The sequence below is a fragment of the Coturnix japonica genome, chromosome 1 (genome assembly GCF_054131305.1).
Source record: "Coturnix japonica strain WE chromosome 1, WE-NBRP24, whole genome shotgun sequence".
NCBI classification, from domain to species: domain Eukaryota; kingdom Metazoa; phylum Chordata; class Aves; order Galliformes; family Phasianidae; genus Coturnix; species Coturnix japonica.
Genome location: NC_140663.1, coordinates 96,467,103 through 96,492,794, shown reverse-complemented (window position 1 = coordinate 96,492,794; position 25,692 = coordinate 96,467,103). Strand labels below are relative to the sequence as shown.

The following is a 25,692-nucleotide window of genomic DNA, read 5'->3' as shown; positions in this document are numbered from 1 at the left end:
CAGGAGGGCGCCCACTATCAAGGGCTGCGAGCGCCGCGCAGACTCCGCCTCCGCGCCCAGGGGGTCGGTGTGAGGCGAGGGGAGACGGGGACGAGGGCGGCTGGGCCCGTTCCCCACACGGCTGCGGTGGGACGCACCCGAGGGGCGGGGAGAGGGGCGGGGAGGCGCGGCTTTGTGCTGCGGGATCAGTTCAGCGCCGCCTCGTTCTCCTCGCTGCTGGCTGCAGCGTGAGCAGAGCTACGGCCCACGCCTTCTCCCCGCCGGAGGTGAGTGACGGCTAACCTAGCCAATCGTGTTCCCGCTTTCACGCCGAGCGTCCAATCGCGAAGCTGCTCGCTGCGGCGGGGCGGAGCGTGAGGGCGTGACCCGCGCTCTCCAGAGGGTGCCGAGGTGGGAGCGCGGCGGAAGCGACGGTTTGTCATGGCAACGGGCGGCTGGGCGGCGGGAGCGGGAGGGAGCGGCTGTGTCTGACGGGCAGCAGCTGCGGGTGGGGCTGGAGACCCGGCTGTGCTGGTCTGGGGGGCTGGTGTGGGAGCCGTGTGGAGATACTGATGGGATACCGGGGGTGTTGGGCGGCCCGAGGGGCGGGTACCCGGAGAGGGACAATAGCAGGACACGGGGAAATGGTTTTAAGTTAAAAGAGGGAAGATTTAGGTTGGATGTTAGGGGGAAGTTCTTCACTAGGAGAGTGGTTAGGCCCTGGAACAGGCTGCCCAAGGAGGTTGTGGATGCCCCGTCCTTGGAGGTGTTCAAGACCAGGTTGGACGGGGCCCTGGGCAACCTGATCTAGTAAATGTGTATGTTTGGTGGCCCTGCCAGGCAGGGGGGTTGGAACTACATGATCCTTGAGGTCTCCCTTCCAACCCGGGTCATTCTGTGATTCTGTGATTCTGTGAAGGGCGCTTGGTTGTGACAGAAATGACTGTGGTGGGCCCAGGTGGTGTGTGCGAATGTGATGCCGGGCTGTCTCCGTGTCTGTCTGTGCTTTCCTTCCCCACGGAACCTGAAGAAAGCTGTTTGCAAAAAGGTTCTTCTTTGTCTAGAGCAATGTGTGCTAGAGGAGCTGGGAGAGGAGGGAAAAAACCCAACTTGTGATTCTTGTTATGTGCGAGGTTCCTGGTATCCCTGCAGCAGTTTTATTTCCCCTTGTGCTGCCTTTATCTGAGCTACTCAAGCTGTATTCCTTTCAGCTGGGTGGCAAGCTCCCCATCTACTGCTGGGCTAACACATCATCCGTTGCCTTCTGCAGTACATCTCAGTCCCCACCATTTGCTGCACTGTTGTCGATGACATTGAGACAATGTGTTATAGGGTAACAGTTGAGGCATTGGCACAGCTGCCCATAAAAGCTGTGGTGCCCCTTCCCTGCAGACGCTCATGGCCAGGTTGGATGGGGCCCTGGGCAGCCTGAGCTGGTGGGGGGCAGCCCTGCCCACAGCAAGTATTGTAGAGGTGTGGACTTTGAGGCCCCTTCCAACCCGAGCCACTCTATGGTTCTGTGATTCTATCATGCTTTATCTGTTCTAAAATTTATTTGTAAGACTCATCGTGTCTCTGTTGCTTGCAAACAATCGTTATTCTGGTTAGAAATTAATGTAATGCTTTAGTTGCTTATTTTCTCTGTACTTGCTGCGTGATTACAGTTACTGTGTCCTTTTTCCAGGTCACCATGAAGGCCTTGTATTGTCAGCAGAATTCATCCGGAGAGGAAGTGACCTTTATCTTCCAGGAAAGAGTGAGTTCTGATCATAACGACACAATTAATCATTCAGTGGAAGAAGGGAGTGAAACTTAAAAGGACCAGTGTTAGCCTTGTGCAGGCAGGTAAATGAAGGTAGGAGATAAGTATTTTACCATCATGATGCAGCACTTGGCAAGGGCTGTGCTACGTTTCTGTCTGCAGTTTTGCTGTCTGCAGTTTAAGAACAGCTTTTATTGCATTGCTGCAAAGCTGGAGTTCATTTGTTTTATACTCCCATTTCTTGAGTGGATTTTCTAGTTATTGAAAAAGTAGAAATGTAGCTTGAGAAGTTTACCAAGTTTAAAGTGTCCCTGCTGTTAAGTTCTTTGCTCTGTTTAGGGACTGAAATCACAGCACAGCCTTTCTTTTAGAAGCATTGATAGTTCTCCTCTGTTTAGCTAACCAATCTTCCTACAACTTGAAAGAACTAGAAGACAACTACTTTTCTGTCAGATTTAGTTGTAGCTATCGTGCTGAACAGTCTTTGTCAGTTTGATGTAAGCATTAATTAAGTGGACATGGAAGTTGGTGGCGTAAGACTAAAACAGGATACCAACACGTGTCTATTGATGCAATATGAGTGTCTGAATATAGAAGAATGCTTATGTGGTTTTGAAGATGTGAACCCATGATTTTTAAACGAATCTCTTACGGATACGAAATAAATTGCTGCAGATACTTATGTATGTTTATGTAGCACAGGTAGCTAAGTATACCTATGAGCCATATATCAAAATGAAACAACATAGCCCTGATAAGAATCTTGCTTGAGTAGATGTAAAATCACAGTAATGAAGCCCGTTTAATGAGTTGCTGGAAGAGAAGGATGTAATAAGATGGCTGATTATGATACCACGAGATGCATATTCAGTGAGCAATCTTAAATCCACTTATGCTAATTATTAGATAGTGCTTTAGCTGAAAAGGTTTTTTCACCTCTCAGCAACACACCTTTGGTCTTTTCCTTTTAATGGTTCTAAGAGTTATGCAGTTATAAGGTGATATACATCAGCTTACTTACCCAGCTGAGAACTAGTAGTTTTTACAGGTTAGCTTACATCTATGTGGTGGCTTCATGATTACCAGCTCCAACACTGAAAGAGGATGGAAATAGACATAGATGCTGCCAACAGGCAAACCCAGCAGCTCTGGTATAGTCATAAGTAAGTTAAGTTAGATCTTCAAGCTGCAGTCCTGTATACATTACTTTTCTGCCTGCTTGCTTATTTTAAGCTCTTCATGTAGGAACCAATTCTGCAGATACTTGTACCATGAGCAGTGCTATGGAATCACAGAATTGTAGGGGTTGGAAAGGACCTCTAGAGATCATCGAGTCCAACCCCCTGCCAAAGCAGGCTCCCTACACCATGTCACACAGGTAGGCGTCCAGGCGGGTCTTGAATATCTCCAGAGAAGGAGACTCCACCACCTCCCTGGGCAGCCTGTTCCAGTGCTCCGTCACCCTCACTGTAAAGAAGTTCTTGCGCACATTCGTGTGGAACTTCCTATGCTGTACTTTCATCCCATTACCCCTAGTCCTGTCCCCACGCACTACTGAAAAGAGACCAGCCTCGCCACTATGGCTCCCACACCTCAGGTATTTATAAACTTGGATCAAATCCCCTCTCAGCCTTCTTTTCTCAAGGCTAAACAGACCCAGTTCCCTAAGTCTCTCCTCATAGGGAAACCTGATCCTAAATAGAAATAAATTTTGGGGGAAAAAAGTAAGAAGAAAAACCAGTTGACTGAGGAAATGTTAATGGAACAGCAGCTGGGTAACAAGAAGGCAGTAGTTTGGATAAAGAATTTACATAGCAAAGTACCTTAAATGGTGCTTGGTCAAATTATAATATTGACATATTTAAGTTATGAAGTCATTAACAAGTTCACAGCACAAACATTTCATTGCCTCTTCTTGTTCCCAAGGTTTGTATTCTTGTTATCTTTTCCTAAAGAAAAGCAATTTTACTATGTGCATTGTGACAGTACTTTGGTTCACTGAACTAAATATGCCATATATGCAATACATCCATGTGTTTAACTGAGCAGTGGTGAGGAAAACGTGCAGCTCAATATTCCTCTTCCTGAAGTTCCCCTTCACCTTGCTAAGCCTTGGAGAAGAGCAGCAGCTGTGTGTTGGGATAGATTATATAAATAAATATAAGGAAGCTTAAACACTTAGAAAGAAACGCTTTGTAGAAACAAAGCTCTAACAGCTTTCTGGTGCGTGGTTTTGCTTTCAATCCCAACAGAAGTTTACATCACAGACTGCAGTCTGTGATGGAAATAGATGATTTTGCCTTCAGTAATTTACATAGCTCTTTTAAAAACTGCACAAAGTCAGCAGCTCAGAACTCAGTGTAGCTAATTAAACGTTTTAAATTAGCACTACTCAACTGCTTGAGATCAGTGCAGGTCTCACTGCCAAAACCAGAAGTTGGGACAGTCAAGGAGGTTTTGTTAGACTTTCTTGTATATTAGATGTGGGACTCAGCACCAGTCCTTATTGATGCAGTTTTATTTACATCACAGGGACTAGGAACCTTTACCTCAATATAAACAGCCCAGTATCTCAGACTCATGTCAAAATTATCTTTAAATTCTCCATCACTCCCACAGCCTAGTTGTAATATTATAAATCTACCCCCTTATATTTGCTAGATGGGTAACTACATATTAAAATTGTTTGGGGTAAGAATCTAATATTTAACTTACAGGGGAGAAAAAATTGCTTCGGTAACAGTGGAAAATCAGAAAGGTCTTGTGTTCAGGTTGTACATCTGCTCAAAATGCCATTGTAAATTCAATGTGGTATCAATTTCTTTTTCATTAAAAACTATTTATTGTTTTGACTAGGAAACAAGGACTGTGGAATAGTGTTTTTAAGAGCTTGAGAAGGGTTCTACTAGTGCTTTCATGTTACATCGTATGATGTATGTTTGTTTGTCCTAGGAAAACCTTCCTCCTACAGGAGACAATGATGTGAAAGTACAAGTTAGAGCCTGTGCACTGAGCCGGATAGATACAAAGGTATTTGCTTGCTTGTTTTTGTAAAAGCCAGAGGTGTTTACAGTTTCCGTTGAAGTTCTAAGCCGATGCCTTAGCTGGTAACTGGCACAATTCCATTTATGCCATCTGAGGATATGGCTTTACCACTGAGAAACAAGGGGCAGGATTGATGTGGTGTTCTTATGTATCTCTTTAAATAAAAGGCACCTGAATTTGTTTACTAATTTATGGAGAAAGATCACAGTTTTCATTTGAGTTCTTACAGTAAAACCCTTTTATCATCCTCTGCATGTTGACTTTAAGTCCCAGTTTGGCTTGTCAGCTCATGACTCAGTCTTTTATTTATTTTTTTCCTTTATGCACTTCTAAATTTAAATGCAGAAATAAAGTTTTTAATATTAAATGAGGAATGTGCATGTTCTTTTTTGTTTGGTTGTTTGGTTGGTCTTTTTAAACCCTAATAATGTTTTGTACTGGCCCAGTTTTCATGTTCTTAATACCGAATGCTTTTAAGATCATAATAAACGTGCAAGTCTTAAGCCCTGGTAGGAAAGTTACAACCATTATTTTCATTTAGCTGCTGTCAGAAGTGAAATTGCAGAAGGAGCTTCTGCCTGTTGGTCGAGAGATTTCTGGAGTTGTATTGGAAGGTAAGCAGCGCAATCTCCTTGTGAGGGCGTGGAGCAAGAATTAAAGCCGAATAATCCAGGATAAATAAATATTATTTAGGGTGTACTGTGTTTGCACAGTACACCCTAAATAATAGGATCTACTATTTGCTTTGTTAATGAGAATTTCCTTACGTTAATAATGGAACTGAACTGTAGTGCTCGCATATCTTTTTGGAGCATTTAAAAAAATGCACTGCAGCTTTCTGAATAAAATATATTGAGATCTCAATGTCTTAACTATGCTGCAGCAACCTTTATGTAATCAGTAAAAAGTATTTGTTGGAATAGCGAGAGCATTCAGGAACTTCAGCAGTGATTTATCTGCATATCCATCTTTGATGAGTAAAGACTGGATGTTTCTGATGCGTGTGTCTGCTTGCATCTAACTGGGAACAGGGTGCTAATGAAAGATTCATTTTCAGTCTGTGCATATTCAATACAAAATGTACATTGTTCACTAGTACATTCTTAACAAGCATTAGGTATCTTTAATTGTACGTGCTAGCGATAAGCAATGCTGTCAAACGCGTGCTTGGTTTCAGCTGTGAATATTTATGCTGGTACCTTCTTTCTTCTGTTCACATATTCTCCATGAGTTGGGAGAAAGGTGTCCTTCTTTCAGCCTGATGATGAAGTAGCAGGTAAGTCAACACTTGTTTGCTTGATCAGCTGGTGCAATTAAGAATCGTTTTATAATGAATGACTGAGGTTGTAGTCATTGCTAAGGCTACATCTGAACGTGTATTTTCAAAGTTCTAACTGCCAGCACATGAATCGGCTCCTGTAAATGAAGATTTTAATCTGAAAATATTCTCTTAGGGATGGCTTTAGGTTATTAGAGGCAGAAGTTGAGGTCTCCAGCTAATGTGATCTGTAGTAATCCTACTACATCCGCTGAATCTTGAAGAATATACACTAGGCACACATATTCTTGTATATAAAATGCATGTGTCAGTTAGCCATGCAGAGATTGGCTTCAGATTTAGCAGAACGAGTGATTATTGTTAATTTACCCTAGAAAGCCTAATTCTCACAGGATGGAAATAGTATTCCAATTATGGGATGCGGAAATGGCTTCACTTTGTTAAAGCAACCCAAGTATGGCCAAGCATTTTCAAGCTTTGTAATATGAAGTGTGAATAGTGTCGCTATTGTGAACAGCATTGCTCATTTGGTTAAGAATCTGACTCACATACGCTGCATCTGTTGAATATTTTCACAGAATCACAGAATTATCAAGGTTGGAAAAGACCTACAAGATCATCTAGTCCAACCATTACCGATACTTACCAGCTAAATCATATCCCTTAACACCACATCCAAACGTTTCTTGAACACTCCCATGGTCAGTGACTCCACCACCTCCCTGGGCAGTGCATTCCAATGCCTGACTACCCTTTCCGAGAAGTAATACTTCCTAATGTCCAGCCTGGGTCTCCCCTGGTGCAGCTTAAAACCATTCCCTCTAGTTCTATCATCGATTACATGAGAGAAGAGGCCAACCCCCAGCTCACTACAACCTCCTTTCAGGAAGTTACAGAGAGCTATAAAGTCTTTGTTTCCATCACCTGTTGTGGTGGCTGAAAGAATGCACTTTCAGTGAGTATTTAAGGAAAAAACACCCCGGAAAACCTGTCTGTGAGTCTGAGAGAGCCAAGTGGCACAAGTGGCGGTTTAAGTGACCATGTGAAGGCATTAAGGTTTTTGTTTGTTTCTGTGGTATTTTTGTTTTAATTTTCTTTGTGAAATTAAATTTCGTTCTTATTCAAATACAGAAAAGTCGTTTGAGGCGTCTGAGCTGCTTCAAGTGTCAATCTGACATTAAGGGAATGGAATCGGTCATGGAATCTGTACTGGGTTTGTGAGAAAAGCAGGCTCATTTTGTCTGATTTCTGGGGTTATCCAAGTTGACCACATTGGGTTTTTTTATACTTCAGTACCGAATGTTTGCAAATGCAGCTACAGAAGAAACGAAATTACATTTCTGGAAAGAGGAAGATAAAAGAAAAACAGCACTAAATATTTTTAGGCCCCAAAAGAGAGGAAACCTTCTTCTTTGGTTTTAAACAGTGCAGTCTCACAGCACTACTTATCAAACAGCTGTTCATCCTTAATATCCAATGTAGATACTGTAAAGATGAAGCACAGGAGTGAAATATCTTTTCCTGTAGTAAATCTTTTTTCTAACAAGGATGCTTCCCATCTATTGTTGAGTGTCAGTTGAAATTAAAGGTCTGTATTTAATCTTCTTTTCCACAGGAATTTTGCCCCTGGATTCTGAAGAGTCTGGTCTTTGTGAAGTTGTTCTAGTTCATGAGCATTATTTGGGTATGTAGCTTATATGTTTTGCCGATATATCTTACTATAGCTTTGGAATTCAGTTTGGCTTTTCTAATAGGGAGCTAAGTAATTTGAAATTTTAAGCATGTTTTATAGCAGCATTCGGGCATCCTGTCTACGCTGCCTATTCATAAAAGCACTGAATACCATGTACTTTCAGAACCTTTTTCTTTCCTGTGACCGTTTAATGGGTTGATGCTTTGCCTAAACCATTCAAACAGACTCATCTTTTTATTCCCTTCTGACTTCCCTTCTCGTTGCTTCACTTTTATTTTCCTTCTTTTCCACACCTGTCAAAAAAAATTAAGTAAAAAATTTGCATTTTACCTCAGTTTGATCCAATCCAGGATCGTCACTTGTGCCTATACTAACCAGATGGGATACAATTAAGGGGCTATAAATTGGAGAAAGGAATTTTCAGGGATTGAGGATTCTGGAAAACCCTGTATTGAAACATTCTTTTCAACTGCTGTGACTTTCCAGTTTCCACTTCCTGGGCATAGAGTGTTTTTATGTATGGAACACTGAATGTAGCAATCTCTGTCCTTCTCCCAACCACTTGGTGTGTGATTTTGAGTAAGCTCCTCTTGCTCAACTTTGTGTTGCGTTTCTATGACTGTCCATGATCTTGTTTTCAACAGTTAGGAGAGGACACCTTTAAATTTATTTATTCTGATACTAAAACATTGATTTACTGTTTAAAATACAATAAAAGATCATTTCCATCATTGTTTTTTTTAATATACGTGGGATAAATGATACTTGTTCATGTTAACTTGGGGAAAAAAGTCTTTCTGCTGATTTTGGCAGTTTTTGCAAAGGAAGCAATGGACTCACGGGGATGCAAAAGGTTTGTTCCTTCTAATACTTAGAAGCACAAATATAGAAACTTTTGCTGTCTTATAACTGTTTGCACTTGCTACAGGCTGAATACATTTGCCTTTTTCTTCTTTTTTTCCTCCCCTTTTTCAACTGTCAGTGCTTTATTTTGTGCTAGGTAGTATCAGCTGGCACGAAAGAGATGGTGCTGATGATAATTCCTAGAATTCTTTTCCTAAATGTTGTTGGGTGATTGCATTGCTTATGTTGTTACATAGCTTCTCTGGTTCAGACTTAACTGTCAGTTCTAAAGAGCTTATAGGGGCAGTCCAGTCTTTTCAAGTCTTCCTTTCTAGTGCCTCGGTAGGATGATCTTTGCCTGTTCAGTTCTATGCCAGACTCTTGGCTGGTCTATGGTGATTTTCTTATTTACTGTCAAGCCCTCTGCTAAATCATATAAGTTGCCTACATTAAAAATGATGCTTGAACTTCGGGATTTCTGATTTACAAAGCTGTCCACTAGTTCTACCTCCGTAGGCGTTTAATCACGTGGTGAAACTGGAAAACACTTTTACCATCTCGAGTGAAATGTTGGGAATTTGTTGCTTTTCTTCTTTTCTGCATCTGTTTTTTTCTTTCTTTCTGCCATTTAGTTCATAAACCAGAAAAAGTTTGTTGGGTGGAAGCAGCGGGGACTGTTCGTGATGGTGTCCGAGCTTACACAGCTTTACACTACCTTTCACAAGTGTCTCCTGGAAAAACTGTCCTTGTCATGGATGGAGCGAGTGTGGGTAACAACTGTACTAATAAAACAGTTTCTGTATGGATGGCCTCTGCCATAGCAACTGTCTTATCACCAGAAACATTGGAATTTTTACTGCACGCTAAGCTTATCAAACTCTATTCTAGTCCTGTCAGTGCCCTTAGCTTAATGGATTAGTGGAAGGGCCCTCCCACGTGAGCTGCTGAGCCAACAATACAATCCTTGCACGTTGTGTGGGCAGTGAGAAGGTAGTGCTTTTCTGCTGTTTTATTTTGACAGTGTTAGGCTAAGCCTTCAGGTGTAACTGGGGGAAAGTAGCTTACATTTTCATTCCTGTCCCACCCGTGCTCTTTAATTTTCTTAGATATAAATAATTCCATTAGCATTTCTGCGGTCCTTACTTATAATGGGAGTGCGGAGCTTGCCACAGCCAACATTTGTTAATGTAAATGCAGATGGAGCTTTTTTCTTGGTTGCACCGCTTCCTTCAACAATCAAGCGAGTGCAAAGCTGGAAGTTACAATTGCAGTTACAGTACTTAGATTTTTAATCTGTTTTGTTGAGGAGGAGTTAGCTCCTAAATGCATTCATAGCTTCTCGGTCAAGGAGAAAAAGATTCTTTGGCTTCATTTGGAACTGAAGCAGGTCTGTGAATATTCACATTCTTGGTTCAGATTTTACTAAATGTCTAAGTTCACATTTGGATGCTCTTCTGACTTCTCCCGACTGTCCTTGCAGTATAACCTTTCTTGAATTCTTGCTGTAAATAAGCCCATCTGCTTCTTCATTGTTTGTTTGTTCTTTTGTCTCCAGCCATTTGGTACAATAGCTATTCAATTAGCACAGCATAGAGGAGCTAAAGTAATATCTACTGCCTACAGTCTTGAAGATAAGCAGTACCTGGAGAGGCTTAGACCTGCTGTGGGTAAGTTGTGTTCTTCAGTACTAAAGTTTTAGCTCAAGGAGGACTTCCTGAAATTCTTTTACTTTGGAGGCTTATTTCAACAGCTGAAAACTGCAGCACAGATTTATCATAGTCTAATTAAATAGTTTTAAAACTTATTTTGCACTCTGCACATATTTAAATTCTCTTTCAGGCATACTTAATGGGATTTTTATTTTTAATTTAATTTTTTATTCTCCATTATTCATCATTATGGCGATGACTGTCTCTGAATACTTTCCATCTCACACCGTGCTGACTTTTGGCCCAGCCACTCAAATACCTTTTCACTTGATAAAATTGTTGCTTGTGAACAAGAAGAAAGCATTTCTAGATCACAGGTATCACAGGCTGTAATCTATGTACCCAAACCAGAGTTCACATATAATTATATGCTTGAGATCAATTCTTAATCAGACTCCAATTTCTTCCAGTAGCATTTTATCAAGTTGCGTGGCAGCTATTTCAAGTACTGATGTAGCTGTAAAATGATGCATGTTTTACAGTAGTTGGATGCTCATATGTTTCATTGGACTTTCCCATTTGCTAAACGAGCTTTGCATTGAAGAAAATACTTGCATTCACCTGTGACTTCTATTTCTATCCTGATACTTCACGTTTTCTCTTTTTCTCCTTCAAAATAAGAATGCTACTTGAGATGTGGGAAAAGGCTCAGTAAGAGCATAAATTACAGTCACATGAAAATATACATATAAGTTAAGCTGAAATCTGATTTCAAAAGACAATGTCAGTTGTCTCTGACTACTTTCTCCTTTGTTGTTTTGCTTAGCAAAATTATTTGCAGTCTTGGTTTTCCAAGTGGAGAATTACAGCCATTCTCAAATCCTATCTCTAGGTCTGAGTGACTTGCTAAAACCAGGCATTGCTGACATGCAGGCGCACTTCCTATTGTCCTTATGTTCTCCCTGCTGGCTCAAGAATCATAAGGTAGCAGAGCAATGAAATAAGCCAGACAGCCGTCCTTTAGACACTGAGAGAACAGAGTTCTGTCAATTTGAACTCCTTTCTGATTGCTGAGAACAGACCTGGAAGTGGAAGCACAGAGCCAGCATAGTAAGCATGTGCATTTTGGGGCTGCACGTTCACACACATCTGCACTGTTGGGGAGTGATTCATTTCCAGCCTATCAAACGAGCATTTGGCTCTTCCCGTAGTAGCTTTGGAGTGCTGATAATGCAGCAGGAAGTGGAGTGCTGTGCAGAGGTTCTTGCACAACAGGAAAGAGAGAGGCGTTTTTTGCTGTCTGGCCTTAATGATCATCAGCAGGGAGCTGCCAAGTGTTGCGCTGGTAATGTCATTGTTCCTTTTAGAACCCTGCAGATTTTTGTGTATAGATTTTTTTTTATGTTTTACATTTTTTTTTTCAGTAATCTTTGGAGTAAATATATTAACAGTACAAAGGAGGGAAGTATGCTGATGCCCACATTTCAGACTAGAGACAAAATATTAAATAATGTGTTAATATTAGAGAATGAAAGATACATATATATATATATATATATATATATAGGAAATATATACATCCACACGCACACATGCATCATAGAATGGCTTGGGTTGGAAGGGACCTCAAAGATCATGAGGCTCCAACCCCATTGCCACAGGCAGGACCACCAAACCTCACTTAATACCAGCCCAGGCTGCCCAGAGCCACATCCAGCCTGGCCCTGAATGCCTGCAGGGATGGGTCATCCACAGCCTCCTTGGGCAACCTGTCCCAGTGCATCACCACCCTATGAGTGAAAAACTTCCTCTTAATCTCTAACCTAAACCTCCCCTGTCTCAGTTTAAAACCATCCCCCTTGTCCTATCACTATCTGTCCTCATCAACAGCCATTCCCCCTCCTGTTTATACACTCCCTTCAAGTATTGGTAGGTTATGGGTGTTTTTTGTTTGTTTTTAATTTGAATACAGGAAATGTTAGTATCAAATTACTATGAAGTTATGACTGTGTCTGTTGGTTTTGGCCCGATAGTTCGATTGCAGTGAAAAATATTAAATGATTGAATTTGAGAATTTGAATATGTCTTAACGATTTGAATAGAGGTGGGAAAGGATTATTTCTAAGTATTCTTCTTAATGATCAGTTTCTTGTAATTTTTCTTTTCGTTTCTCATCCCCGTGCTTCAGTTCAAGAAGGTGTGCGGCAGCCTTTAGTGAGTAAGTGCACTTTGCAAATTCAAGTTTAACCCATCACGCTTTGGAAGTGGCCTCTAAATTTCATTATTCCAGTTGTCATTTTGTCGAGATGTCTTTGGCTTTTATAGTTTCTATAGAAGAAACTTAGCTTCTACTCCTTGTTTTTCCTGATGCTTTCATTTCTTTTCATATCCATCTGTAAGATGTGATACATTTGGTGATACCTTTAATCAGTTTATCCATGCCATGAGATAGGTGATGGTGCTACTAAGCATTATTTTAAAAAGAGATGGATATAATGAGATTTAAAGCCTTGCAGGAATCATCAGAAGAGTCAAGTCAGCAGCTCATTAGTGACTGAGCTTGTTGGGCTTTTATGCATTTACTTCTGATATTGAAGACAAGACTCTGTGTTAGGAAGAAATACAGACGTCTGTGCATGAAAAAAGGAAAGAGTAAAGTTTTACTTCTGGATTAAATTTAATCAGTGTTTTCATGTTGGTTTTCCCTGCATTGGAAAATGAAGAACTATTGATTGAGCTTTCTGACTTGGCTACAAACTTGCTCAAAGATGGGAAATGTTCGTTCTGCTGTGAATCTAAACTCTGTGGTTTTATTGTAATCGGATGAATATATTGCTTTGTCCAGCTCGGGTGATCGACGTGTCAAATGGAAAGATAGATGTGGCAGAAAGCTGCTTGGAAGAAACAGGTGGCTTGGGAGTGGATATTGTTGTAGATGCTGGAGGTATGTAACTGATGCTGGAGGTATGTAACTGGCCCTCAGACCAGCATGAAGTGTTTTCTCTGATTTCCAAGTAGTGTATGTGGAAGTTACATCACCTCAGAACTTCGTGTCATCGCTTGGTCCCATGTAATTTTATGTATGTATCTGTACTCAACAGGCCTCCTTCAGAAAGATCTGGTTAAGGTCTCATTGTATTACCTCTAGCGGAAGTATCTCAAAATATTAGAGCTAAATTGGTCTGAAATGCTTCTTCTCTACTTAGAGCTGCAAAGAAGTGGTTTTTAGCAGTAGATCTGTGACATCGTTGTTTACGCTTCCTTAGTTCATAATTCTAAAACAACAGGAATAGCTGAGAAGTCTGAAGTTACTGTATCTGGCTGCAGTAATTAAAGAACTTCTTAGTCCCACTGAAATATCTTACAAGTGGATTGTATTGAATTTCCTGAATCTTCTGCTGTCTCTGATTATCTCATGAGGCCAACAACAGAACTGAATTCTAATCCTGTTCCAGGCAGCCATCATGCAGCCTGTGCATTCAGATGAATATATTGCAGCTCTTTCCTATCTTAGATCATGAGACTGAAAGAACCCCAAGATGCCTGTTTTTCAGTATGGGAAGAGATAAGCAGTTCATTTTGGACAGTGATTGTTTTCTTCTGAGCTTGAATGTCCTTTCATTTTTTCCAGTAAAATTATATAGTGCTGAAGATGAATCAAGTTCAAAATCACAGTTACTGCCTCATAAGCACGATATCATCACTCTTCTTGGTGTTGGAGGAAACTGGATAACAACAGAGAGAAATCTTCAGGTAAGGAGACTGTATCAATCAGCAAGTTTGTTTATACTGCAGTACGTGGCTGAATGGCTACTTGCTATTAAATGACATCGGTTTTCATGTAAGAAGGTTTCCATGCCCAGAAAATGAAAAGCGTTCTGGATTAGTAATGCTTTTTTTTGTGTATATTTTCCTTTGTGACAATTTAGGAACTCCTGTCTCAAACCTAGTGAGTTAATACCTTGGATATTAACTACTGTTCGTTTGCTTTATAACCATATATATAAATGAACCACTTAATCTTTATTCTTGTAGAGGAAAATATAACTAAATAACATACTTCTTCATTCTGTTTAAGCTGGATCCTCCAGACAGTCATTCCTTGTTTCTTAAAGGAGCCACGGTCTCCTTTCTGAATGAGGAGATATGGAACTTGTCCAATATAGAGCAGGGGAAGTATCTCTATATCCTTTTGATGATAACTTTAAGTACTGACTGCTAAGGAATGGGTGGAAATATAACAGGTAAAATAACTAATAAATCATCTTCTCTTCCCTCCTGTAACCTCAGGCTTAAGGTCAGCACAGAGAAGCATGCAATGTAACTACAGTATAAACTGTGTATTTAAAGCAAGTCTGTGTATACTTTCTAAGTAGGAAGTAAAAAGTCCTGGTGAAGGGCAAAAATGCATTCTGGAAAAAATAGTGGTTTTGTTTGAGGCTGACAATTAAGTGAAGCTCTACAGGTTTTTACATTGTACATAAAATATTTTGGATATATAAATATATTTGTTCTGTTTAGATGTATCACCTGTAGATCTTAATGCAATCAGATTAACTGTAAACATTAAAATGGTTTGGCTTCATAATCTGCCTCTCATCTGCAGTGTTATGTGCAGAACATTTAATTGAGTGAAGATGTGGGTGTGGAAAGAGGTGTGCTGCCTTCATTTGCATTACCGGTGTGTGGCCTTAAGGAGGTGGGCCTGGAGCTTTTTGCTGACGGGACAGTGTTCAGTGGGTTGCTTCCTGGAATGGTTGTGGCTTTAAGGACCCTCCCTGTTCTGCACTGCAGATTGAGATCTGCTGAATCACTTTTGCAGCTTAGCAGAACAGCAGAGGCAGGTGAGGATTAAGTCATTACGCTTGTCCGAGGACTGACTATACTGCGAGGAAGTCCTCCCCTCCTTCACTGAACTGCAAAGTAGATTAGGCAAGGTCAGGCACAATGAGGGGTCTATTTATGGGATATAGGTTATCAAACATAGCATTATCTTTTGGTACTTTTGTTGAACTCAAAGTCAGCTGACTAAAACGTATCTTCTGTTGTCTCCCCTAATAACCACAGCACTTTTTATCACCACTTCTTTAAAAGCTGCAAGGAAAAAATCTGCTTTTTGATAGCTCTGCATTTTGTGGAATTCTTGACCCTATGGCACTGATGCTTTACCTGAAGAAATCATGATCTGATCTTTTTAAAATGGCTTGAGCTTCAAGTGTTAACCTGGTTGCTCTTAAAATGAAAGAAGGGACATTATTTCTTCATGTAAACACTAAATACAAAATCATCTATTTGCATCCATACAAATGTTCTGCTTTAGCACAGAGATTCCTTAAAGGTGCACAGTGTTGTTCCAAGAATTTATAAGCTCTGCTGCACTCCATACTTTTATCTGTAGATCCGCTGTTACCTTGACAGAGCTCGTAGATACGCATCTTAGAAGATATAATGGAGAAATTATCAAGCAGTGTTTTCAGGTAAGAGAGATGATTGCTCTTTTTTTATTATTGAGCCTAAGGAGTAGAAATCTCTTGCCAGCAGAGCAGATCTATGTTGAGAAGTTGAGGGAAGGATGCCTCAAATAGCTTACGTGGAACTGTTTGTGACCTGTTTATAACGTAGCAGGCTAAGCCTGGAGAAACTTAGTAAAACCCCTGATTTTGCTGATGGCAAAATTTAGCAGAGGCAGCACATTCTTTTCTTGGTGGAGGAAGAGCATGTATCTGGCTGCTCAGCAACGTGTCTGACCGAGAAATGGCGTTGACTGTAAAAGACAGTAGGTCTGTCTGATATTCTTTTGTAAGAAGAGTGACAGCGTTATTAGATAGACCCATAATGAGGTGAGAGTGGAAGACCCTTTCTATTAATGTGGGCTAGCAGTATTGCTGTAGAACAAAAGCTTTCCCACCACCATCTTTTCCTTGTAAGAAGGATATATATTTATCTTCTGCTTCCTATTTGCTTTAGGGCTCTTTCGTTCTTTTGTGAATCCAGGCAAAAAGCTGTAAAATGTTCATTTGTGTTTAAGGAGTAAAGTTTACATAGTGAAAGTAAAGTCTATAGCAGCAGTCCTAGAATGTTACTATTGATCTGAGCGTGCTCAGCAGACCAGTCTAACATTCTGTTCCATTTTAGGCCTCAACTGGATGAACCGATCCCATTATATGAAGCCAAAGTTTCTATGGAAATAGTTCAGAAGAATCAAGCAAGAAAAAGACAAGTCATTCAGTTCTAACACACGAATTCCTGACTTCTAAGCCCGTGGAAGATAAAGAAACGTAATGTATTTCAGAAGTAAATTAGTGTACGCTTTCAAGTAACCAGAATTCCATAACCAGAATGTAAGGATCTTCTGCACCTCAGCACAGTCTGTGAAACTCGTGGAACTTGAGAGGTTTTTTGATCCAGTTGGGTGAAATGTTCCCATCAGCATTTTCTTAATAAGATGGTCTTGATGCACAGATCTTGGCTGCCCTGCCCTCATTACAAATGTCAGTAATGTCTACAGGCCATCTCCCTTGCTGCTGTTTTTCAACCATAAGAAATTAAAGGGGAAGAAAGAAATGCTGGTGGTGTTTTTTTGTTTGGATTTGTTTTGCTTTGCTTTTTAGTTTTCCCTTCTCTATCTCCTATCAGCAGTCCCGTTGGCACGTTGCTTTTGCTTTTTGGCTGCGTTAAGACTGAGCAGTGTCTGCAATATGCTGAAGGTCTTCAATTATCTTTAAAATTGCTGTTGTGTAGCTGAGGAGCAGGATGGGAAATCCACCAGAATTGGCAGGGATCCTAGAGGGGAGAGATGGTTCTGAGAGCAGGAGTTCCCCCATTGCTCATGTTCTTCGTTTTAGCAACCAGAAGCAGTAAACCTTAGTATCTACAGTCTGGGAGCTAATACAGTTGTATGCTTCCGAAGTTTGAGATACTTTGTGTATCTCGTTACTGTAATGTTATCTTTTTTTCTTTCCTGTGAGATCCTTGTGTTTGTGTGCTTTCACTTCTCCTTTCTAACCATGGTCCTGTACCTAGAATAGATCAGTAGGGAGGGAACTGCTGCCATTTTTGTTGGTGGTGATGGTGTGGTGGCTGTTGTTTTTCTCAAAGCATGTTGCTTCCTCCTTGCTTTTATTATAGAGCATGCTTGTTTCAAATGTGCTAGCCTTCCAGTTAAGGCTTCCAGCTGGATCAGATCCTGAAATAAATGTCCCATTACAGAAGGCATTAAGCTGCCTAGTACGGCTTGCAGTTGTCTGAGCAACTTTAAGGCCAGGTTGGACGGGGCCCTGGGCAATCTGATCTAGTAAATGTGTATGTTTGGTGGCACTGTCAGGCAGGGGGGCTGGAGCTTCATGATCCTTGAGGTCCCTTCCAACCCGGGTCATTCTGTGATTCTGAGGTGTCTCAGCTTTTTCTAGTGTTCTTTAATAATGCTAGCTGTAGATTGAGATACACTTGAACAAAAGTGTTCAAAAGGTCCCTTAAGCAACTCATCCTTTCAAATGTCCATTGACAGATATAAGCAGTTTTGAGTTGATAGCAAGGCTGTGCAGCTCCTGGAGCTATAAAACAACCCAAGAAAGGCACACTCCTCAGCGCTAGCTGGGTGCCTAGCCCACAGCCCAGCACAGCCTGAGGCCTTGCAACATTTCGTTGTGATATCAGTGCCAGCAGAGCTGAGCTCGGCCCAAGCTGGGCCAGCCCGTCTTTCCTAGGCTTTATTGAGGATGCTTTAGCTTGCTGAGGCTCCAAGGCGGCTCTCCCTGATGCCGGGCGCCCCCCAGAGGCCGGAGGAAATGGCGGCCGCCACCACAGCTCAGCGCCGCCCGGGGGAGGAGCCCGGCCCTGTTGGCGCCAAGCGGGGACGGCGGCTCCCGCCCGTCCGCTCGGTTCCCAGCCATGGCCGCCACCGTGCCCGGCTACTCGCCCGGCTTCAAGAAGCCGCCGGCCACGCTGCGGTTGAAGCGCAAGCGGCCTCGGAGGAGCGAGCCCGCCGCCCCACAGCCCTGCGGCGCGGCCCCGAGGGCCACCTCAGCGCCCGTCCGCCGCAACCCCTTCTCCAGCCTGGACAACGCGCCGCGCCAGCCGGGCCGGCGGCAGCAGGGGGAGCCGGCACCGCCGGGAGGGGGGCCCGCCTCGGCTGCGCCTTTCTGGCAGGTAGAGCCGGGGGAACGGGCTCGTGAGATTCCTCTGCAGAAGGCTTTTGTAACGCTGTCAGCCTCATGCTTTTTGCCTTCAGTTTTTAGAGTCGGCAGGAGAAGATAAGCCGGCCCGGAGCGTGGGGCTCTCTGAGGGAACCGGCGTCCTGGAGCTGCCCGAGGTAGGGGGCATCACTTAACGCTTCTGAAACGCCGCCTGTTGCATTGGCCTCGGGAGAAGCCTGAGCTGGTTGCCTGCTTAAAGAAGGAGACTGGCTCTTTAGTGGGGTCCGATGGGATAAGACGGCAGGAGATGGTTTCAGACTTAAAGAGGGGACGTTTGGTCTGGGTATAAGGAAGAAATCTTTTACAGTTGAGGCAGTGGAGCAGGTTGCTCATAGAGGTGGTGGATGCCCCATCCGTGTAGACACTCAAGGCCAGGCTGGATGGGGCTCTGAGCACCTGGTGGGGCTGTGGGTGTCCCTGTTTGTTGCAGAGGAGTTGGACCAGGTGGCCTTTAAAGGACCCTAAAAGGTCATCCCAACTCAAGAGATTCTATGATTCTATGTACTTAGCATCTGGTGGTATGCCTTTAGATGTACTAAAATGTCAGTGTTGGAGAAAATCCCCTCAACTGCCTAAATAGGAAAGAGAGTAACAGTCCTTAACAGGGCTTCAGGCGTGTTAGTGTCAGAAGGCGTGGGTGTCAGAAGCTTTTATAGGTTCAGAAACTTAAGCTCAGAGTAACTTAGAACTAGAAAGCGCCTCAAACCAAACTGCCCTGGAACTCCCCAACATTTTTTGTTATCCTTTGGGAAGTATGTGCTTCCAATTTAGTGCAACTAGTTCCTTAGAATTAAAACAAGGTATGGAGGGACTTGTTAAAGTGAGTTACAAGGTATGGAGGGACTTGTTAAAGTGAGTTGGACAGAAACTTAAGGAAACAGCAGGTTCACCTTGTCAAGGCTGTGGAGCTCCACTTGTTCCTCGTAACAGCCGCTGTCCTGTCTGGGATCTGCTCTGCCTGCCAGGAGGGGTGTATAAGCCATCATGGGAGGGAGCCTGACCCCATGAAAACATGCATAGGTAGCTCCATCATTGGTTGTTTGATGTGATTAATGTTCCATGGATTAACTGATGGTATTTCTGTTTTTAAGGACCTTCATTTAGCCGTTCCTACACCCAATGTCCCCACCTCACCGAGCTGCGAGTTTCCTGCAGACTGGAGCATCAAAACACGACTTCTGTTTATGTCTTCTCAGCCTTTCACCTGGGCAGAGCATTTAAAAGCACAGGAGGAAGCTCAGGGATTTGCTCAGCATTGCAGAGCAGCAGAAATAAACTTGCCACAGACTGTGCAGGTAATGAAACTTCAGAAGGGAGATGGAAGCTGCTGCTTTAGAAGGGGGAACCTCTGCACCTCTCCTTAAATGAAGATTTGCTTTAGTTCTGGTCTTACTTGTACTAAGGCTCACATAGACAGCTGTGTAATACCATCCACTGTGTACTCCAAAATATAACCCGTGGCAAACTGGTGAGTGGTGCAGTTTCAACTGTGAGCAGTTTCCAGTCACTGCCCATCTTCAGCATGGCTTAATCCCAAACCTGAAATTTTATTGTTATTTTTTAGTATCTAATGCAAAAATCTTTTCTAATTCATCAGTTGTGGTGCTGCCTTAAATAAAGTATTTCTGTCCTCCTAAAATAATGCTTTGCTATCTAGGAACCAAAGCTGTGCACAGAACTGCGTTGTGCCTTTCAGCAGAGCCTTGTTTACTGGCTTCACCCATCGCTGCCGTGGCTGCAGCTGTTCCCTCGTATTGGAGCAGACAGAAAGATAGCAGGGAAGGCCTGTCCGTGGGCGCAGGATGAGGCCTTGCAGCAAGCACTGATGAGCGACTGGTAAGTGGAACCTCAGTGTGGGTAGTGAGATCAAGACCCTTGGGTTTAAATCAGTTCATAAGTTCCTTCTGTTTTTATGAGGATATGTTTGATTAATTGGTTGTTTAATTATTTTTGCTGGTCTGCACTTTGAGGATTGGGTTAAGCATTGCTTTGTGTGTTTAATGGCCTTCTCTGACCTCAGTTGTTAATTTGGATGGAATTCTGTGAATCCTGTTAGCAGGTTGCCTTTGATGCTCAATAACACACAGCCAAATCCAGCTTGATCCATCAGCAGCGAAGAATTTCAATTACAAAATTGTTTTTTTCCCTCGTTTGCAGGTCTGTCAGCTTTACATCTCTATACAACCTGCTCAAAGCCAAGCTGTGCCCCTACTTCTATGTGTGCACGTACCAGTTTACTGTCCTGTTCCGTGCAGCTGGTCTGGCAGGAAGCGATGTTATCACAGCGGTGATTTCTCCCACCACCAGGGGTTTAAGGGAAGCCATGAGAAATGAAGGTGAGGTGAAACCACTCCGACTTAGATTTTTAGTGTATCGCGTTAGCTGTGCGTTCCGGAACCACTCATTGCTTTCTTTCCTCTTCTGTTCAAGGCATAGAGTTTTCTCTACCTTTAGTAGAAGAAAGTAGAAGCAGAAAACAGAAAAACTCTGAAGAGACTTTGGAAACGGAAGTTGCTCACGACCCTGAAATGAGCAGAAGCCCCAAGGATGGAGAGTATGTCTATATACATCTTCTAAAATGCTGCAGTTCTGAGGCATTTCTGGACTGCTGAGAAACAGTCTGACAAAGTTTTACTGTCCTAAAAGTGATTCTGTTTCTCAGGGAAGCTGCTCCAAGTGATGATGATGATGATGATGGTTTCTCTTGGCTTGAAGAGATGGGAGTCCAAGACAAGGTTAAAAAACCAGATGCGATTTCTATTAAACTGTATCCTTTCTTTTCATCCCACCACTTACCACCTGCAGCTGTTACCTTTTGGTGCATCCAAGAGGTTCTTCCAACCTCTGAGACTTAGCCTGCACCAGTGCACCATAAGTGGGGGCATCAGAGGGGCATCTCCAAAAGCAGACTCCTGCTCTAAACTGAACTGCTTACGGTTTTTTATGTTTTGATGCAAAATTCATAGTAAAAGTAGGAGTCGGAAATTCTGTTTTAGTAACTGCTACCTGCCAGCTGTAAGACACCAGACCTGGAAAACGTTCCTTATCTCACAGCTTTAATAATGGTAACAGTCAGGTGTAAGATGCTGCCAAATAATTGATGTAAGGAATCTCAATGAGCTCAAGGCTTGGTTTTTCAGAGATTATTTGATTTGCTTTAACGACTTGATTGGTCAAAGGTAGAGGGGCAGTGGGGTTTTGCTGTGCTTCTTAAAGCCTTTTTCCTTGAGTCCGGCCAATTCAGTCGTAAAGAGAAGCATGAAGTGCAGGTGGATCACAGACCCGAATCCCTTGCAGTGGTAAAAGGAACAAACACATTCACTTTATTGAACTTCCTGATAAACTGTAAGAGCCTGGTGGCTGTTGCAGGTCCACAGGCCGGGCTTCCTCCCACTCTGTTGTCTCCTGTCGCTTTCCGAGGCGGAACAATGCAAACACTCAAAGTAAGTAATGCAGCAATCTCTATTTTCCTGTGATAAGAGGAAAGCTGAACCTACTTCTGGTGCAGCAGAGTGATTTTTGTTGCTGTAGCCTGAGTTGGCGTTTTGACTGCAATATGAACATCCTCCGATGTCATCTTCACCCATGTAACCTGTGCTGCTAAACTGAAACCCCAGTACTTTTACCTATCCTGATAGCTCTTAAGTAGACTTCCCAGATAGTAAAAACGTTCTTAAAGGAATCGCCTTTGAATATTACTGAGATTATACATCAATGGGGAATTGCAGTAAGAGCCTCAGACTGGTTACTGTGAGAGGTGGTGGGCATTAAATGTTATGCTGCCTGTATGGACAGCACAGTCCTCTGCCACTGGAGAAGCTGCTCATGTGGCATCAAAGTTCTTCTGCAGATGATTAGCTGCTGTGTGTTAGGAGTTGTTAGAGATGCTAAAAGCCTAACACTCATACATACTGAAGATGACAACATTTAGAACACTATGAGCTTTTCATAGGGCTGTGGCACTGCAGTATGAAGGTGCATGAACAACAATCTTGATTTGGTTTCAAAACGTAACCCTGTGTGGTTTTGGTTTTAGGCTCGTAGTATGAATGCAAAAGCCAGGGTCCGCCTGGCGTATGAAGACATCTACAGCTTGGAGATCGTAGGCCCGGTCCTGCCTCATTCCCTCCACATGCTGACCATGCTGCTGCAGTCTGCACAGCAGGGAGCGTTCTCTGCAGCGCTGTATACACACGAGCCAACAGCTGTGTTTAACACTAATCTTCATAATGAGAGCACTGCCTTAAAGAAGGTAAGTAAACTAGAAAAGGTGACCTTTCCTGTTAGGGACGGCATCTTTATTACAAACCGTTGGGTGCTGAGTGATAAGCCAACTCAGTGCGTGGGTTTATACCCCACTGCGATCACCAGGTGGCAGTCGCTGCCTCATTATTGGAAATGGGCTCATCAGAAAAGGAGTTTCTAGCTCCCTAAAGATATATAGCTGTAGCATCAACATTTATTTCAGACAAAAATGCGTATTATGTGTTTCTCTTCTTCAGGAAACCATAAGCAATAACCTGCACAAGTGTGGGCTGCATTCTAAGACTTTGCATCAGCTGAGTCAGGTGCCAACGCTGGGGAAATCTTCCCTCCGGTTTCTGGAGATGAAGGACTCTGTGTGTGCCTGGAGGTCCTAGCAACGTGCTGCTTGGAGGCCATGGGGCACAAAGCTCTGCACTATGCAGTGGCTGTGCTTCCATCAGGCCTGCAGTGCAGCCACCCATGCTGTACCAGGAGGGAGGTAACCTACTCCAACATCACTGGCAACTCTTGCACATCATAGCAATAAATCACCTCAAAGGGCTTTCAAAGGAAATTGAGGAAAAGGCCCTGGATGCCTCCTTTTGTATTTTAGAAAGTGTGTTTTTAAATAAAATTTTATGAAAGTTTGCTTTTGCTTGATCTGAATTCAGGGTTATTTTTCACATGTGTATATTCTACTCTGAAACACACAATTTCTGCTACTGCTCTGTGTAGTAAGTAATGTGTAGTCACTTCTCAGGAGTAGAATTCTACCACCTGAGCCTGCCCACAGCGCTGAGCCAGAAGCTTGGCCTCTGAACAGCACAATAAACCTTTAACTCCAAAAACCAGCTGGATGCAAACACAGCTCCAATTGCATCTGATTGAGATTAAAAGGTTGGGATTCCCCAGAACTGCTGACACAAGTCTCCAACGTTGTCATCTTCATTTACTTACGTTAAAATGAGTTAAGACTTTTAACAGGCAGTTTATACAATGTAACATGCACCAGAACAAGGCAGAGCAACACAAGGTTATGACACTTGATGGAAGCAGAGAAAATGAAAGGGAGCAAGATGCTGCTGCTCTGTTCATACCAAGAGCCTATTTTCAGGCTTAATGTCATCTGTTATGCTACCACAGCTTCAGAGATATGTATAATGTCATTTATCACATAGCTATTGGGTAAGACCCTTCCTGAAGCATAAATAAGTAAACCTGAAGAGCAATGAGTAGAACACCATCATGCTTACACACTCCGGCAAGATTTGTAATTCTACTGGTATTCTGCATGGAAAAGAACAATGCTTGTAGTCATGCCTACTTTATTTTCACTACAGTGGCATCCTGTTCAGCTGTCATTCTAAAGCAGCAGTAGTCTGCTTGATGACACCTTTGGACCTAACAACCCAGCTCTGTAAGCAAATCACTGCAGACTGAGGCACTTACTTACACAAGTATTGCGTAGGGCTACAGTGCTACTGCACGGTAACTACCCTGATACCGGCAGAGTCATAGCACACAGAAGACCAGGGCGTCTGGACAACGTAGATGCACCTAGACCCAAGTCCCTACCTTGCAACAGAAAAAGGCAGCTTTAGATTTTTAGATCTGGGGTGTTGGACTGCTGGAGAGAAACCAACACCAATTCACGCCTGGCAGAAATCCAGCAGGAAGGCATTTCTCTGCCATTTCAAGGAGTCACAGACCATTCACTTTTGAGACAGCTGAAGTGCTCCATAAATAAACAGGTCCCGAGAGAGTGTTTCCTAGTTATTCTTTTTAATAGGACTACTTGTCTATTCCTGCATGCAAAGGACACTCCAACCGAATTTACAAACTGAACAGAAGGACATCTCCGCACTAAATGCATTTATCATTCTAAACAACAGGAATTAAACTAAAACAGAAACCTTGAAGTCAAGAAGTGCCATAATTGAAGTGTTACAGATATTAATAGTTTAAGTATTGAAAAATCAAAGCTTAAATCTACATACAGTACCACGTCTTTTAAGGCGTGAAATCCAGAATTTGCCTCAACAGTTACTTTTGAAACGGAGTCTTCTATGGAACTGAATTCATCTGTTCCTCAAAATGCATCTTTCCAATATACATGGAAGAATATAAACCCCAAAAGAACAAAATTAACAAAGTACAACAGATTATGTTCCAGATTTGATAGTGAACAGATCCGAAACCTGTGCTTATATGGACACCGCGGACAGAACAGCGCGAGCAACACTGCTGCTGTTTTAGCTGTATCAGCAGACATTTGAACAGAAGCCTGAACAGGAGCTGCCTCCCAAGTCCTGAGTTAACTGCTTGGAGTCAGAAATCAGAAAGCTGGACTTGCCTAAGATGGATACAATCCCCAGTTCTCCCAGAGTCAGTCTTTCCATCGCTGTGCCATCTGCTTAGCTTTGTTTTTCAAATACACGCCTTACAACTTGTTCAGAAAACGAGGCAAGGAGATCTTCAAACAATTTTACACAGAGACTGAAGGTGAGAAGCCAAAGGGAGGAAACTTTAATTAGTGTCAACTACATCTGGAAGGAAGGAAGGGAGGAAGGGAGGAAGGGAGGAAGGGAGGAAGGGAGGAAGGGAGGAAGGGAGGAAGGGAGGAAGGGAGGAAGGGAGGAAGGGAGGAAGGGAGGAAGGGAGGAAGGGAGGAAGGGAGGAAGGGAGGAAGGGAGGAAGGGAGGAAGGGAGGAAGGGAGGAAGGGAGGAAGGGAGGAAGGGAGGAAGGGAGGAAGGGAGGAAGGGAGGAAGGGAGGAAGGGAGGAAGGGAGGAAGGGAGGAAGGGAGGAAGGGAGGAAGGGAGGAAGGGAGGAAGGGAGGAAGGAGGAGGGAGGAAGGGAGGAAGGGAGGAAGGGAGGAAGGGAGGAAGGGAGGAAGGGAGGAAGGGAGGAAGGGAGGAAGGGAGGAAGGGAGGAAGGGAGGAAGGGGAGGAAGGGAGGAAGGGAGGAAGGGAGGAAGGGAGGAAGGGAGGAAGGGAGGAAGGG

At 43.0% G+C, this 25,692-nt stretch overlaps 2 protein-coding genes across 12 annotated transcripts; both read left to right on the top strand.

Moving 5' to 3' along the window:
* The first annotated feature begins 20 nt into the window (after positions 1-20).
* Positions 21-16,814, top strand: LOC146762590 (ferry endosomal RAB5 effector complex subunit 4-like). 11 transcript variants are annotated; one of them, XM_085529077.1, is made up of 14 exons: positions 21-266; positions 1,664-1,735; positions 4,694-4,771; positions 5,328-5,400; positions 6,018-6,062; positions 7,681-7,749; positions 9,234-9,367; positions 10,157-10,268; positions 12,439-12,468; positions 13,096-13,194; positions 13,882-14,003; positions 14,329-14,434; positions 15,682-15,727; positions 16,386-16,814. In XM_085529077.1, the coding sequence occupies exons 2-14, from the start codon at positions 1,670-1,672 to the stop codon at positions 16,483-16,485; spliced, it is 1,080 nt and encodes a 359-aa protein (XP_085385203.1). In that variant the 5' UTR covers positions 21-266; positions 1,664-1,669; the 3' UTR covers positions 16,486-16,814. The 11 variants fall into 11 exon arrangements, with proteins under 11 accessions (XP_085385203.1, XP_085385186.1, XP_085385143.1 ...); XM_085529017.1 differs by lacking the exon at positions 21-266 and adding an exon at positions 288-413; XM_085529083.1 differs by lacking the exon at positions 21-266 and adding an exon at positions 336-487.
* Positions 16,815-18,047: 1,233 nt separating this feature from the next.
* Positions 18,048-23,338, top strand: LOC146762589 (protein downstream neighbor of Son-like). The gene is made up of 10 exons (XM_085529012.1): positions 18,048-18,398; positions 18,481-18,561; positions 19,537-19,740; positions 20,103-20,281; positions 20,603-20,781; positions 20,876-20,999; positions 21,108-21,212; positions 21,690-21,888; positions 22,482-22,697; positions 22,948-23,338. Exons 1-10 carry the CDS (start codon positions 18,141-18,143, stop codon positions 23,083-23,085), a joined length of 1,683 nt encoding a protein of 560 aa, XP_085385138.1. The 5' UTR covers positions 18,048-18,140; the 3' UTR covers positions 23,086-23,338.
* Positions 23,339-25,692: the final 2,354 nt, after the last annotated feature.